This window comes from Citrus sinensis, chromosome 9 (genome assembly GCF_022201045.2).
Source record: "Citrus sinensis cultivar Valencia sweet orange chromosome 9, DVS_A1.0, whole genome shotgun sequence".
In the NCBI taxonomy this organism is placed as follows: Eukaryota; Viridiplantae; Streptophyta; class Magnoliopsida; order Sapindales; family Rutaceae; genus Citrus; species Citrus sinensis.
The window spans coordinates 21,513,842-21,530,078 of NC_068564.1; the positions used below are offsets into that span (position 1 = coordinate 21,513,842).

A 16,237-nucleotide genomic window follows, 5' to 3' on the forward strand; every position below is an offset into this window, starting at 1 on the left:
AAATTTAAAGGAGATTTGCTTCCAATACAAGAATTATAGAGTTCGGGTGTCTATTACATATGTGTCATGTAAGGCATCGTCCGAGGCAACGTAGCTAGACTCGTCATGTAAATATATTATTCTTTCTAGCAGATCTCTCTCGCCCCCCTCTTACTTGTATAAAAAACATTAATGTCATTAATACCAACGGGTGAATACAAATGTGCTAGAATTTTTTTCTTTTTTTTTTTCACAGGGATATAATTTCATTCCAACAACAACATAATGGTACAACAACTAGTCCATAACAAACTTGGAGATCAATCTATAGATAATCTGATAAGGAGATCACAATGCATCCGGGACTCTATTAAAGAGCATCTCCATTATCATGCATCCAACATGCTCAAGCTCTACCGGGAACATCTCTAATACCATGTCTATATCAAGTTTTCTAATGTTGATAAGTTACATTGCTGGTTGATATTTTTCCTAATAGGAGACCATGAATCATTTTCTAATGTTGATCAGTTACATTGTTGGTTGTATTTTGTAGGGGTGGGCACTAACCCGACCAACTCGTGAACCCGACCCAACCCGTATGAATTTTTGCGGGTTGGGTTGGGTTGATAAAATTTACGGGTCAGGTTTAGTTGTTAAATTTTCAACCTGCACTGTTTGCGGGTTGGGTCGGGTTGTAAATTTTTAACCCAACCCGACCCGTCAACCCGTATATGTAAAAACATATTTAGCAACTTCTCTGAACCCTAAACTCAAATTCTCTTGTTTAAAGAACAACTGCTCATCTGCTCACGCATAGAACACAACAACATCACAACTCACAACGTTTCTTCAAAAGCTGCCCAAACTACACATCGTCACATGCTGAGGTTCTTTCTTATTTCTATTTTACTAATTTATTATTGTTTTGAAACAAGTTGATCAATTTTTTATTGTTAAAATGTCTAGCTCATTTGATTTCATGATTTAGTGCTTTATAATATTTTTTTATTGATAAAAGTTGGTCAATTTTTGGTTGTTATGATGGTGTCAAGCTTAATCAACAATCGGATTAACATAAATAAAATAATTGTTATTATTATAATCTTAGGGAAAAGGCTTTTCGACAAACATCTCCTGGGCATTGTTCTGCAGAAATATTTTCAGTATTAACTAGTCATGCTCTCAAATTCACATATGTATTCTATCTCTGATGGATTTTTTTCATAAAATTATTTTAATCATATTTATTTATCGTAGTATCCAAACATGGCTAAAGGTATTAAGAAAAGAGCTTTAAGCTTGCTGTGACCACTATTTGTTATTTTTTTTATTATTTGTTAATTATTAATAGGATAATGACAATATTCATGGCCTGGAATTTTTTCCTTGTAGATGGAAGCAAATTCATCCAGTAATCCAGGAGTTAATATCTCTACACCTTCAACAACTCAAAGTACAACTGATAGTGTTATTAATACACATGCAAGCAATGGAAAAGGTGGAAAAGAGTCAAAAGTATGGGAACATTACACAAAATTTGAGAATGATACAAAATGTAAGTGTAACTACTGTTCTAAAGTGTATGCGTTTCATTCTAGATTTATTGGGACCCGTACTTTATGGAATCATTTGGCAGCATGCACAGCCTATGCTGATAGGAAAGTTGATTTAAAACAAAAAACCTTGGTGTTTGAGGATAACACAACTGGTGGTGGCAGTAATCTTGTGGCAATATCTTGTAGCAAAGAGGACCGTAGAATTGAGATGATAATTATTGATGAATTGCCCTTTAGTTTTGTTGAAAAAGAAGGGTTTCGGAAATTTATGAGCAAAGCTTGTCCAAAACTTGATCGGTTTTCTAGGAGAACTGTTGCTAGAGATGTGTATCAGTTGTACTTAAATGAGAAGAATAATTTGAAAAAAGTGTTTGCTCGTAATAAGTATAGGGTTTGTATAACAACTGATTGTTGGACTTCGATACAAAATTTGAATTACATGGTTATTATAGCCCATTTTATTGATGATGAGTGGCAACTTCATAAAAGGATATTAAACTTTTGCCAGATTGATGATCATAAAGGAGATACAATTGGAAAATTGATTGAGTCTTGCTTACTTGAATGGGGTATTGATAAAGTGTTTACAATTACTGTTGATAATGCAAGTTCGAATGACTTGGTCATTTCTTATTTAAAAAAGAAGCTGAATAATTGGGGTGGGCTTATGTTGAATGGTGATTATCTTCATGTTAGATGTTGTGCACATATTATAAATTTGATTGTGACTGAGGGGTTGAAAGAGATGAATAATTATGTTTCTAGCATTCGCAATGCTGTGAAATATGTAAGATCATCACCGGCTAGATTAGTAAGGTTTAGAAAATGTGTTGAGCATGAAAAACTTGATTCTAAATGTATTGTTGTGATGGATGTTTCTATTAGGTGGAATTCCACCTATTTGATGTTAGAGAGTGCTCTTGTATATCAAAAAGCTTTGAACGATTGGAGGATGATGATGGATTTTATAGATCCTATTTTGAAGAGAAAGAGGGTGGAAAAAAAGGATTGGGCCATCGGAACTTATAGATTGGGTGAATGCAAGTGTGTTGAATAATTTTTTGGAGAATTTCTATGAAATTACAAAAAAAATTAGTGCTTCTTTGTCTGTTACATCACATTTGTATTTTCATGAGATGCATTCTATAGAGTCAAATTTAAAAGGATTGGTACTAAGTGATGATTCTTATTTGAGTGCAATGGCCAAGAAGATGAAAGAGAAGTATGACAAATATTGGGGTTCCCTTAACACTCTAAATAAGTCGTTAATTGTTGCTGTTGTGCTTGATCCGCGTTATAAATTGAGTTTTGTGAAATTTTGTTTTGAGGAGTTGTATGATGAAAATGTTGTGTGTGAGCTCATAAAAGTGATTAAGGGCTTATTGTCTTCTTTGTATGACTTTTACACAAATAATAACCCTAGATGTGATAGTGGTAGCCAAAACCAATCTGTTAATGCTGTCATTTTTCCATCCGAGTCAGAGAAAAAAAGTGATATTATTGATTATAGACTAGCCAATGTAGCAAAACTTTCAAAATGGAAAAAGAAACAGCTGGAAGAGAATGGTGTAGAGTTGAAAAATGAAGTGGACAAATATTTATTAGATAATTGTGAAAATTGCTTTGACGATTCATTTGATTTGTTGAACTGGTGGAAGGTAAATGGTGGGAAGTATAAAGTTTTGTCTAATGTAGCCAAAGACATTCTTGCAATCCCAATATCTACAGTTGCTTATGAGTCTGCATTCAGTACAGGAGGACGCATTCTTGATCCATTTCGAGCTTCTTTGAGTCCTAAAATGGTAGAGAGCTTGATATGTGGGCAAAATTGGCTTTGTTCTTCTCGTATTGCCGTAGAAGAGGATACATCTTCAATTGAAGATATGGATTTTTATTGTTATATAGATTCAAGATTGACATCAGATTTTGATGTCAATTAATTTGGATTGATCTGGATTTTGATGTCATTGGACTGATCTTCATTACACTCCTGTTGGTTGGTGTTGAGCAATGGTTTTGGGAAACTCTCTTCCTATGTATGGAAGACTTATAAAATTTTTCACTTTTTAGACTTTAATGTTTTGTATTAAACAAGATTTTAAATTTATGTACTTTTTTTCATTAGTTATGTACTAATAATTTGATTGCTAAATTTTGAAATATTGGATTTGCTGTAAGAATTTTAGTATTTGTTTTTTTTTTTAATTTTTAATTAATTAATTTATTTTTATTTAGACCATAAAAATGAGCTTTTTCAAAAGTCCAACCCAATCAACCCAACCTGACCCAACCCACAACTGTGCGGGTTGGGTCGGGTTTGGTTGAAAAATTTAATGGGTTGGGTTAGGTTGGGTTGAATTTTTTCAACCCGTTCTATATGTGGGTTGGGTCGGGTTGATTATCAACTCGACCCGTGCCCACCCCTAGTATTTTGAACCTAAATTATATGTATTTAATCATTCTTCTGGGAGTAAATTTATAATTTACCTAGCAAGAACAAAAATCCCTTAGCAACATCTGAATTGATTGTGTACATGTTAAAAAGATGTGTATAAATCATTATGTGATACTTTAGTATACTGATATTTTTTCCTAATATGTCGGCATGAGAAATCAATAATTCGTTTATCTGTACATTCGTCTAAATATTTGTGTAATTGTCTGTGATAGCTCACTATTATATCCTTATAACTTGAATAAATTAAAAGATACACACACACACACACACACACACACACACACACACGTAATCATTTTCAGGTGCGGACGCCTTCATTTGTTTTAATGCGAATATGCTCTTAAGTTGTGCGGTTTAATAACGTTATGCACTAACTTTATTGAACCACATGTTAACATATATGTTTCCATAATATTGATTTTGATGATAACAAACAAGATTAAGAATAATTAATCTTTTAAGCCCAAATTATTTAATATGCTTTTTAAATAAAATCATTATTTTTACATTATAAAGGTTTTATATTTAATGGAAAAATGATTTCATGAAATTGATTGTTTTTATTCTTTTTAAATAAATCATTATTTTCACATTATAAATGTTTCATATTTAATGGAAAAATGATTTTATGAAATTGGTTGTTTTTCAAAGTTTATGGTTTAATTGAAAGAATTTTGAAAACTTTGAAATAAACAAGTATTGCTTGAAATTTTGGTAAATGACTTATTTGAAAAGTGTCATAGCACCTTTGGCAATATCATAATTTCAGAAAGTTTTGGTATAAACAAAGCATTATTTAGAAATTATGAAATTGGATCTATTTGTAAAGTTTCATAACGTTTTGGGCTGTAGTACAGTTTTATAAAGTTTTGGGGTCAAACTGTAATTTCAAAAAATAGTGCACTGTGCAGGTTACTGTATCAAGCAGCTATCCGGATTCTGAAAACTGGAAATTCGGATACGGGCAGCAAGCGTCCAGAACGAAAACGGCTTACCGGATTCCAAATCCAGCAAGCCGGTTAGGCAAAATTTTGAATTTTGCTTTAACGGTAACATAAATCCGGCTTACCGGATTCCATAAACGGCAAACCGGATATGCTTGGAATGTGAGTAACGACTAGTTTTTGAGCTCAAACTATAAGAACTCAAATCCAACTCATTTTGAAGCAATCCAAGCAAGCAAGAACAAGTGCGCACAACATATATTGAGCTTCAACTTCGTGAATCATCATTCATTAAATCATCTTTGTTCTTCAATTTGTATATCCACTCTTAAAGAGAGATTAATTGTTGTATTTTTCATTTCACATCAAATTGTGAGAGTACAAGTGTGAGAAACACTTTGGGTGAAGAGATTGGAGATATAATCTCTTGTTGTAAAGGTTCATTGACACCTTGAAGTCAATTGTAATCGTTTGAAGCCTTGGAAAGGCTTGGATAGTGAAATCCTCAAGCCCGGTGTGCTTGGAGGCGTGGACGTAGGCGGGGATTGCCGAACCACGTAAAAATCCTTGAGTTTGCTTTCTCTTCCCTTGCTCTTTAATTATTGTACTTTGATTGAACTTATTACTTTCAATTTTTATTAAGTCATTAGATTGCTTGTTGTGTGGATTTGCTAGGATAATTTTTAAAATTCTAATTCACCCCCCTCTTGGGTTGCACACTTATATTTCACCACACTCGTACTAAAGAAGGATACACACACACACACACACACAAAATTCATGCAAACTAATGTTTTTATTTAAGCAATTAACATTTTAACAATAAAGGCTCTTCACTCTTGTTTGGTAGTGTAATTGGATGGATGGTTTTGCTTCAATATTCTCTGTCTCGCTCTTTCGTTTATAGTTTTTACCAACTAATTGAGAGGAAACAAAAACTGTTTGCCTAACGGCCGAACATGTCCGTCGTATATATATTGGGATCAGTGTAAGTTACATAAGTATTAACGGCTGATCGTGTTTTTAACTACTTTTGTTTATTATTAACTTTTAATGAGAAATCTAATTACATTGATAATTTGAGAAAATTTCATATATTTTCTTTACATTTCAAAAGTGAAAAACTAAGTTAACACTGTTGGACCAAAAATAATATGGGTCGAACTAAAATTCAAATAAATATTGCCTAAACAAAGCCGAAGATGAGTTCTTAAGATGCAAAGAGAACACAACATTAAAATATGTGATTATTCATGTCTTTTAGTTTGATCGAGCTTTCTCATTGGATAGTTATTCTATATTTAGAAAGTATTTGGCAAACCCAGCGGTACTTCATTCTAGACGCATACAAGCAGGGGTCTTGTACCACCAACCCTGTGGCCATCAGGAACAGTGGAGTAGCAGACTCTCTTAATAATGTATAACAAGCACCATACTAAAATTACTGGGGAGATAGGCCCCCTGATGCGACTAACAGTTACAAGCGACATGTCTAGTAAGTAGTAATGAAAGAATCTAACTCACAATGAGTAGAGACTATAGAGTCTACGGTCAAATTTCCTTTTAAAAAAAAAAGAGTAATTTGCTTTTTCAGCCACTTTCCTTTTTTGTGGTCATAACTCATAAGGGTGACAATCACCGAATTCAAAGTGGCTTCCTCACAGCCAGCAACCATCCACTTGCCATTGGTTTAATGCGGGAGTGGAGTCGTGTCTTCTGAAAGTCAAAATAAAGTTAGAAGGAAACAAATTCTCAATGTGGGTTCTTAAATCAATTTTAAGACAACCACATGATTTTGTTGATGTGTTTATTTTAATAAATGTCATTAATGCATTTATTTTTTATATTTAAAAAAGAGGAATGAGAATTGTTAATAATATTTACTTGCTAAAAATACAAAGAAATATAAATAAATTTTGAGTGAGTTGCATAAATTTGAGAATGAGTAGGAATTTCATTTGGATAGAAGAGGTGGGAATAAGAATGGAGAAATGAGAATAAAGAGTAAAAATTATTTATCTTTATTGAAAATTAAAACTTTCTTTTTACTCCATTTTGGTAACTTACAACCATCTATTTTGATTTTAAGATAAAATAAACACATCAAATTTGAAATATTGTTGATTTCGATCTCGATTCTTGTAGTTGAAGTAGACAATTTATTCTTCTACATTTTGATTCCAACCCATAATAACTCTTGCCTGTTAGGATTCATAGTTAATAAATGCACTATTAATATACTGTCAAAGAGACTCTGTTTTTTAGTTTCAATCTAATTCATCTCAAATCTCTCACATATTGAATATCTTGTTGCTTGTTGAAATTTATTAAAGATATTTTAAAAAGAATTTTCGGACAAAACTAGCTGCCATCTATATAAATATATTAAAATTCTTTTTCTAATTAGTGCTTCTTAAAAAGAATCTACCTTAGCCAACACAAATCATTTTTTTCCCCTCAACCTCCCATAGGATTTGAATTCGGGGAATCAATAAAACAAAATTAGTTAAAAATCACTCAATGAAGTCTTTGAGGTAGTTTAATCTTAGATAAACTTTAAGGACTTAATTATCAATTATCCTATTAAAATTAGTATATATAAGTAGATGGCAAAGGCAAACCAAATCAGGTACAGTTGATGCTACATGTGATAGATTAAATGGTTTATAGAAGTGAGTCCTTTGTGATATATAGCATACAATCTAATTCATTTGAATTTGAAACCATATATTTAGTAGTTTATTTTAGAGTAATTAATTTCAATTAAAAATAACTGTTGTAATATTATCTCAAAACGTCACCTAAATTTTAATTTTAATTGATCAAATCTCACGACTAAGGTCGAGAAATATAGAGACTTCACCTAAAGTTTATTGGTAAATACAGGCTTGCCGCTTTATCATGGTCCAAAAATCGCCTTTTGGGCCATGGAGCGGCTCATGCGCTTGCTTTGCACAATCTTTAGGAATCCAAAGTCGATTTTGTTTTTGGTTTACAGTTACACATATTTCCATGAATTCAGCAGAGAGCAGACGATTAGGCTTAACTCGGGGTTGGGATTCCTTTCTGTTCGGTGGTGGGGCCGAAAAGGAATGGAAAATGGGCTGAGCTTGGACAAGTCCAGGCTCAAGCCTAAGCTCATAAAAACCCTATCAAGCTTGGACGGGCTGAACAGAACTTGGCCCATCATGTGCCGGAGCTTCTGAAGCCTCAACCATTTCGTTTGTTAGTTTTCAATGGTTGCAATAATTCCTCCAAAGTAACGCCCCTCCCTTTTGGTCTTTCTCGGTCTTAATTCAACTCATTTGGTGACGTAGGATTTGACTTTAAAATGATGTGTCATTATCTCTATTGAATGGTAAATTTTAATTTACTTATATAAGTACTCATTTTCTTAGCCCATTAGGGCAACCTTTGAGTCCTAATTATTATTGGACCCGATTTCCTTCTAATTAAATTGGATAGGAGTAAATTTCTTCTCCATTAATATAAGTAGAGCAAACATCCCTATAGTATTATATGAGGGTAGAAATTCAAACTATGTCATACTAGACTTATTAAGAATAGTTTTGATAAATTTTTTATTGTAAATATTAATAAAATTCCGATGACAATATATTAACCTATTAAAACAAACATATTATATATATATATATATATATAGACACCACCCTTAAACACGCATCATAAATTTTCTTTAATCATGTCTAATTAAAGATTTCTAATGACGCATTATACAAAGAGATAAATTTTTTCAATTTTTTTTTTGACAAAGTGATCAAGATTTTATTCCATCAACATAAGAAAGTACAAACAATTTGAAATATTAAATTTGATTTTGACTTCCTCTCACCAATTCAATCTAATTATTAACAGCAAAGTAGACCGTTTCTCAAATTTGATTTTCATTAAAACATCGGTGATCAGTGTACAATTAAAATAATGATTCATTATTAGCAAAGATTGAGTAAATTAGTTAATGTTTATGTTAAAATGAAAATCAATCATTTTATTGATAAACAAAGATGGTGACTCACTATAATCAATTACTTTTGTCCTACTTATTTAATAGACAATCTGACGATCCAAATCACAAGCAAGAAAAAGCTCAAGCCAATTAAACAAGTGATAATAGCAAGGCCTAAAGAAGGTACTAACATTGCATACGTTCCCGTAACGAATGCAATCACCATTGCTCCCATGGAAAATATGGTGAACCAAACGGAAGCGAGGAGCAGATCCTCATTGAAATCTTTAGTTTCTTCAATTATAAAAGACATCAAGAAGTGAGTAAAGACGGCAGAAAGAGAAAAGACCATGGCAATGGAATCTGCTACTATAAATGCTTGAAAAGCTGTATTTCTCCTCAGGATTGCAGTTCCATTTTCGCTTCTATAACCGCCAGGAATGGTGAAAGCTGCTGCGAAGGCTACTGTTGCTATGAGTGCAGCCACTACCAAATGCGATGCTCTCGTATCCTTGTAATTTTCTTCAGTAACATACTTTTGCACTGCACGGTCTTCTGATTCTCTTATGCATATAACACCGTCTGAATATTGTCCTCTGCCAACATCTTTGGATAATTTTTGGATTTCTTCCTGTAATTAATTTACATTTGAATATTAATTAATTGCGCAAAAAAATTAAATTTAATAATTTAGTTGAAAGAACAAATTAAATAATTACCTTGAGCTCAGGATAGCCATAATTAAAAATGTGTCTGACACTAACAATTTGTTTGTTGACAGCGTCATAGTTGGCTTGAGTCTTCCTAACCAAATCGACATCGAATTCATTTGGTCGGATTGCGGCAAGCACATGGAGAGGAGTGTTTCCCTTGGCATCCCCCTCATTTATAAGACTCCTCGCTAACGGATTATTTTCAAGAAGATTTGTCAGTTTTTCAACACGAAAACTAACAACAGCATAATGGAGAAAATTCCATCCCCTGTTATCGACCAGCTCGTAACATTCTGGATTTTTAGAAATAATTGCTTCAACTATTCGGGCATCCCCTTTGCCCGCTGCCAAATGAAGAGCTGTCATCTTTCGATCTTTGTCAGCAATGTTCGAAGCGGACTGATCAGTTTCTAATAGCAAATTTACCGTCCCGTAATTTCCATAATATGCAGCGTAATGAATTGGAGTCCACCCGTATTGGTCTGTTTCTTTGATCAGATTCTTCTTTATCTCAAGTAATTTTGATAATGCAGCATCAACTAAGAATACAGAAGATAAATCAAATAATAATGAAAATTTTTAATAAAAGTAAATATTCAGAAACGGCATAAATTTGAGGGGCTATTTATGTTGGAGATATGAGGAAAAAAAATAGTTTTTTTTTTTTTAAATTCCAAATCAGCCAGAGGTCTAGAACAACAACGCCAACACCAATCACACGATGAGTGATGAATAATGGCTTCAGATCGGTAACTTTGTTATTTAACAAAATAAAAACTTGCAATCATCCCTGAGTTTGCATCTAGAAATAACAATTTTTGAAGAATTCACTAAGACACGTTTGAAGCACTATTGTAAAGACCAATTTGTTAAATCTAATTATCCTAAAACCAACTTTCCCTATCTTAGTTATCCAAAAGACCAATTTTCAGTACATTTACAATTCTAAAGACTAGTTTTTTTTTGGAAGATTTCACAGTAGAAAAATTAATTCCTTCAGAACAATGCTTAACTTCCTTATAAATTAAGGTTATTTTTATCATTAATCAGAAAATTAATTCTCATAAGGGTACTTGAGTCATTAATTGGATTAAGTGAGTTGTGAGGGAGAGAAGGTGCACGATCGGGTTAGAAGAGAAAGGAAATGGCTTGGGTCAACCCGTTAACGAAGCCTGAATCGCTGCTTCTGATTCCGACCACATCTCCGGCGATGGAGGGTATCGACCGAACTCCTAGACGACGCCGGTCATTCCCCCATCATCATTGTTGCCGGAAAACGGCCAATGACCACCCCACGAACCCGTGTTAAGTCACGGGACGACTCAAATCGGCGAGTTTTCACCGGATTTCGGTCATGTCGTCACCTGGGATTTGTCCTTGATGGCAGTCACTTCAATTTCTGACCATCAAACAGTGGCCGATTTGTCGCCGATCAGCCGTTGAAGTTTATATGTGAGCCATAGTTAGATTGATGGTCAGAAATTGAGTTATCCATTGTAAAAAGATATCTAAATTTATATGTGAACCGTAGTTAGATTCACCTTTGAAATTCGGGGTAGGTCGTTCCGTGCATTCAAGGATAACAATTTAAAATAGTAAAAGAAAATAAATTGGTGAAGAAAGATGAGATAGCAGTAAAGAACATTATTTAAAACAATAGAACTATCAAACCCACCTTAAAGGCTTCACATGTATCAAAACTATATAACTTTTTCCTAACTCAAATTTGGACTCGTCATCTACTTTTTTTTTATTTAATTTAAATTAGTCAGTATGAGTCTCACAATTTGATTCAATCATAAATATAATTGCATTATTCACTTCTAATTTGTAAGCAATTCAACCAAATAATTAATTGAAAATAAATTCAATTGCTCTTCTCCTCAATGTGGGATATTATAGTATTTTAAAATACTAATTTATATCTGACAATTTATCATGATTAAATTTATGGCAATTAATAATTTATTAATGAATTAAAAGGGTGTATTTACTTGAACATTATGGAAAGAATCTATTAATAGAATATTGAAATTCCCACTGAAAGGGTATAACTAAACTTACCCAAAAAAAATTCCATTGCTGCAGCATGTAAAGCCGTCTTTCCGTTGGGGCCTTCATGAGACACTGATGTGCTGTTTTCCAATAAGGCAAGCACCATATCAGAAGACCAAGATTCAGCAGCCATGTAGAGTGGCGTTTTGCCGTGATTATTTGCAGAATATGGATAATTAGGGTCTTCTTTCGTCAGTATTTTCCCCACATCGACGTTTTTGTGACACACTGCCTCGTGGAGTGCTGTATTCTTCTCATTATTTGTCATCCTAATCATACGCCTGGCAGCTCCTACCCCGCTCTCTAACTCTTCATTTTCATGTTGAGGTAGTTTTGCTCTTTCAACAAGAACCCTCACTATATTAGAATGGCCGAATTTTGCCGCAACGTGAAGTGGAGTATCGCCTTTGGCATTAACTTGTAGTAGCAGCAATGGGCATTTCTCAAGTATTTCTTCTACGAACTTCGTTGACACGTTTTCTCTTTCTCGGGATATGATGTTGATATGCAGGATTGTGTTTTCGGTCTTTGCTGTTAACAAGCTCTCAATTACCTCTCCTGCCATATCTTTGAACAGTTCCGAATTGCCCGCAGCTGCAGCTTTGAACAAATTTGGGTCCATTTGCTACTGCTTCATTTCACCATTGCTGTCCGATAACATAGCTTCCTCAGTCTCAAGGGAAACAGGATTCATTTTGGCGAAGTTGATCTATTAGATAAGGGTACCCAGTATCTCGGAGGTACTCATAGATCTTCCTCTAAACCTTACATGTGTGTATATATGACTTGAAAAGTGTAGTATTTTTCACACGTCTTAAATTCACTTCTTAAATTCTTGCTTTTTTGACAAGGTAAGTATCGACGTTAATTCTTACTCTTTTGACAAGCCAAGAATAAACATTTTTAACCTTGATTTCTTCCTCATGCTCTTTTAGTTAAATAAATAAATTGAGATTAGTCATTCTCTTTGGCAAACTATTCAATTTCTCAATTGTGGGTGCTTAATGTTTAATTAATAATTAATTAAACTGCGGCGCAATATTTTTAAGAACTCAGACACAAAAATATATATACCAATTAATTATTAAAGTTGACCGTGATTTCTTCTTTTGTTTTGTCCGTGATATTGAAAAGGTCTGCATAGCCATATCCTCAATCTTTAAATACTGCAGCCTTCCTTATCACGTTTCCATCGGATTCCATATACAGTTCTGCTCTTTTTGTTTGTTGGGTAAAGAATCAAGTGACTCTTAAGTGACTGCAAACAATAAAATAATAGGGGAATCCTCTATAAGTACAATTGATAGTTCATTAATACTACAAAAGAAAAGTGATTCAACGTTGCCTCTTAGCCTTGTTGTTACTTATTAAATCACTTCTTAAAATGATACTATATGGAATGTGTCATTCATATACTAATTATTGACATTTTTACGTTTTATTAGACAGAAAAATATCTAAGGATATGTTTGGTGCATTGTATTATGGGGTATTAAAATTCTGTTCACATTAAATTAACACTAAGGTTATGTTTGGAAGAACATGAGAATGAGTTAAAGGGGGTGCGGTAATGTAGCAACTGCCGCATTAGCTTGCTTTTTTTTTTTCTCTCTTGCTTTTGCTTTTACTTTTGCTTTTGCTTAATAATAATAATAATAATAATAATAATAATAATAACAACAACAACAACTTTTTAATTTAATACAATATTATATAATATTTTTATTTTTACATTATAATTATTAATATAAATTAATAAATATATAATTTATTATAACTAATAATAATATAAAAGATTAATACAATTTAAATATGTTAATATAATATAAAATATTAATATAATGTAATATTTAATTTAAATTAATTACAAAAAAATCAATACAGTATATAATAACACCAAACATTGTACAATATTGTTATAATACAGTGCTAGTGCAATGCAACATAATATAATACACCAGTATTTTTTTTTTTTTTTTGATATGAAACAGGATCTTTCATTTCTCAAAATCAGTGATTACAGACAAAATACTTTCTGGAATGTTTTCCAGCCATGAGAATACAGAATCTTGCTTTAAGGCTAATTTGGCTAATGAGTGGGCTGCACTGTTACCACTTCTCAAAACATGCTGCAATTTGCTCTACTGCATTATCAATAAAATGGCTTGAATCTCGGAGATTAACCAAAATATCTCTTTCCGAGTGCCCTTTCTATTTAAAACCAAATCCACTACTTCCTGGGAATCTGTTTCAACAATCAAGGGCAAACAACCAGCTTGCTCTGCAATTTCTAAACCAAACTTTGTGGCTTCAGCTTCTGCGAAAGCAATGCTTTCATGGAACTCTGCTGGCTTCATAGCTACTGCTGTACACTTTCCTTCAGAATTTCTAACCACCACCCCTAAGCCTTCTTTGTTTTGATCATCCATTATAGTTGCGTTCACATTTACTTTAAACCAACCTGGAGCTGGAGGTCTCCATTGTTGATTCTTTGTCCATTTCTCTCCTCTTGCATGTATGATTGCGGCTGCTTGACTTTTTTTGTAGGATTAGACTATTGCTTCTGCTCTTGCTACTGATATTTGAGGGTCTTCCTTCTTGTTTTTTAAGATTTGAAAATTCCTTGAGTGCCAAGGAACCCAACATAATGCCATTATCATCTCCATATCAACTTTGCTCTTCTTTTTTGCCAATTCCACCATTAAATTCAGCACATCTTTGCTTTCACACTGACTGATCTCCTCTCCATATTCTGTGAGCCTCCATACTTTTTAGGCATAATTGAAAATAGCATGATAGGGTGTCTCTTCAGTTCTTCTACATCTCTGACACGAGGGACTTTGAATCACCTTTTTCCTCCACAAGTTAACTGCTGTTGGCATAAGATTTCTTGCTGCTCTCACATGAAAATTTTTATCTTTGCTGGCAACTCTGAAGCCCATATGATGTTCCATGGAATTTGCTTCTTCTCTGAACTGTTTGGTTGATCAGGAAATTTCAGATTCAAGGCCACTTAATACCCACTCTTGACTAAGTATTCTCCTCGCTTATTGAAATGCCATAGCAGCTTATCAGGTTTGGGGGTTCTTGGCAGGGGGATATTCAAGATCTGTTGAGCATCTTCTTTCATGAAGTTCTTCTGAATTAATACCTCTTTCCACTTATTTTCCCCATCAATTAACTCTGATACTCTGGATTCCAGAGGGAGCTTTGGTGGAGAGAATGGCTTGAATGTTGAAGGTTTGGCAACTAGCAACTGTGATAAATCTGGGCACTTTTTCCATCTCCTATTCTCCACCTCAGCCCTTTGTGAATGATCTGCCTTCCCCACAAAATACTTCTCCATATGAAGGATGGTTTTGATCCTAATTTCACCTTTAAGAATTCCACATCTTTGAAGTATCTAGCTTTCAATACTCTTGCAACCAGAGAGTTGGGATTTTGAATGATTCGCCAGCTTTGTTTGCCCACCAACGCTTGGTTAAAACAAATTAGATCCCTAAAGCCCATCCCTCCTCTACATTTTGCCTGACACATATTTCTCCAGTTGGACCAGTGTATAGCTCTATGATCTGGTTTGGAACTCCACCAAAATCTAGCCATAGCCTTCTGAATATCCTCACACAACCATATTGGCAACTTAAACACACTCATAGCATAAGCAGGGACTGCCTGAGCTACTGCTTTAATGAGCACTTCTTTCCCCCCTCTTGAGAACATCTTCGAGTCCAGTTGGATATCTTGCTTAGAACTCTAAGCTTGATGTCGTTAAAGAAACTCAGCTTCTTTCTCCCTACCATTGAAGGAAGCCCCAAATATTTTTCATGCTTTGACACAACTTGAAGCTGAAAGAGGTTTTTTATTGAGGCTATCTGTGCTAGCTGGGTACTTCCACTAAAGAGCATGGAGGATTTTTCATAATTGAAGATTTGGCCTGAAGCATCCGCGTAACTATCAAAACTTTTCTTCAGATTTGAACAATCTTCGGTAGTGGCTCTTGAGAAGATTAGACTGTCGTCTGCGAAGAGTAGGTGGTTGATTGAGAGCTCCTTACTGAAGTTCAGCCCCTTGATCAGGTTTTTCCTTTCTGCTTGGTTCAAAAGGTTTGAGAAGACCTCTGCACACAGAATGAACAAATATGGGGATAGGGGACAGCCTTGTCTTAGCCCTCTTTGGGGTTGGATTAGGCCTTTGAGGACTCCATTAATCAAAACAGAAAATGAGGGAGTGGTGATGCATCTCATAACCAAATCTACCCATTTTGTTGAGAACCCCAGCACTTCCATTGTTCGCTTCAAAAAGCTCCACTCCACCCTATCGTAACCCTTACTGATATATAGTTTCATAGCTACCCAGCCACCCTTTTCTTTTTGCTGTGCCTTATTTTATGTAAATATTCATACCCAATGATTATGTTGTCGGTAATAAGCCTATTTGGGATGAAAGCACTTTGAGTATTGGATACAACATCATGCAAAAAGAGCTTTAACCTATTAGCAATGACTTTGGCTATTATTCTATACATGACATTACATAAACTAATAGGTCTAAAATCCACCACT

General features: G+C 34.0%; 3 protein-coding genes across 3 annotated transcripts in view; 1 reads left to right on the plus strand and 2 right to left on the minus strand.

The window, feature by feature from the left end:
• Positions 1-1,374: 1,374 nt before the first annotated feature.
• On the plus strand, positions 1,375-3,478 carry LOC127899936 (zinc finger BED domain-containing protein RICESLEEPER 2-like). The gene is made up of 2 exons (XM_052434084.1): positions 1,375-2,479; positions 2,526-3,478. The coding sequence occupies exons 1-2, from the start codon at positions 1,375-1,377 to the stop codon at positions 3,476-3,478; spliced, it is 2,058 nt and encodes a 685-aa protein (XP_052290044.1).
• Positions 3,479-8,912: 5,434 nt separating this feature from the next.
• Positions 8,913-16,237, minus strand: part of LOC102621456 (uncharacterized) — a 39,406-nt gene continuing 32,081 nt past the window's right edge. Inside the window, exon 3 of the mRNA XM_052433804.1 lies at positions 8,913-9,538. Coding sequence (XP_052289764.1) covers positions 9,002-9,538 — 537 coding nt within the window. The 3' untranslated portion in view covers positions 8,913-9,001. The remainder of the gene's footprint in view (positions 9,539-16,237) is intronic.
• LOC127899760 (uncharacterized) lies at positions 11,623-12,326 on the minus strand. The gene has a single exon (XM_052433813.1). It carries the CDS (start codon positions 12,295-12,297, stop codon positions 11,638-11,640), a length of 660 nt encoding a protein of 219 aa, XP_052289773.1. The 5' UTR covers positions 12,298-12,326; the 3' UTR covers positions 11,623-11,637.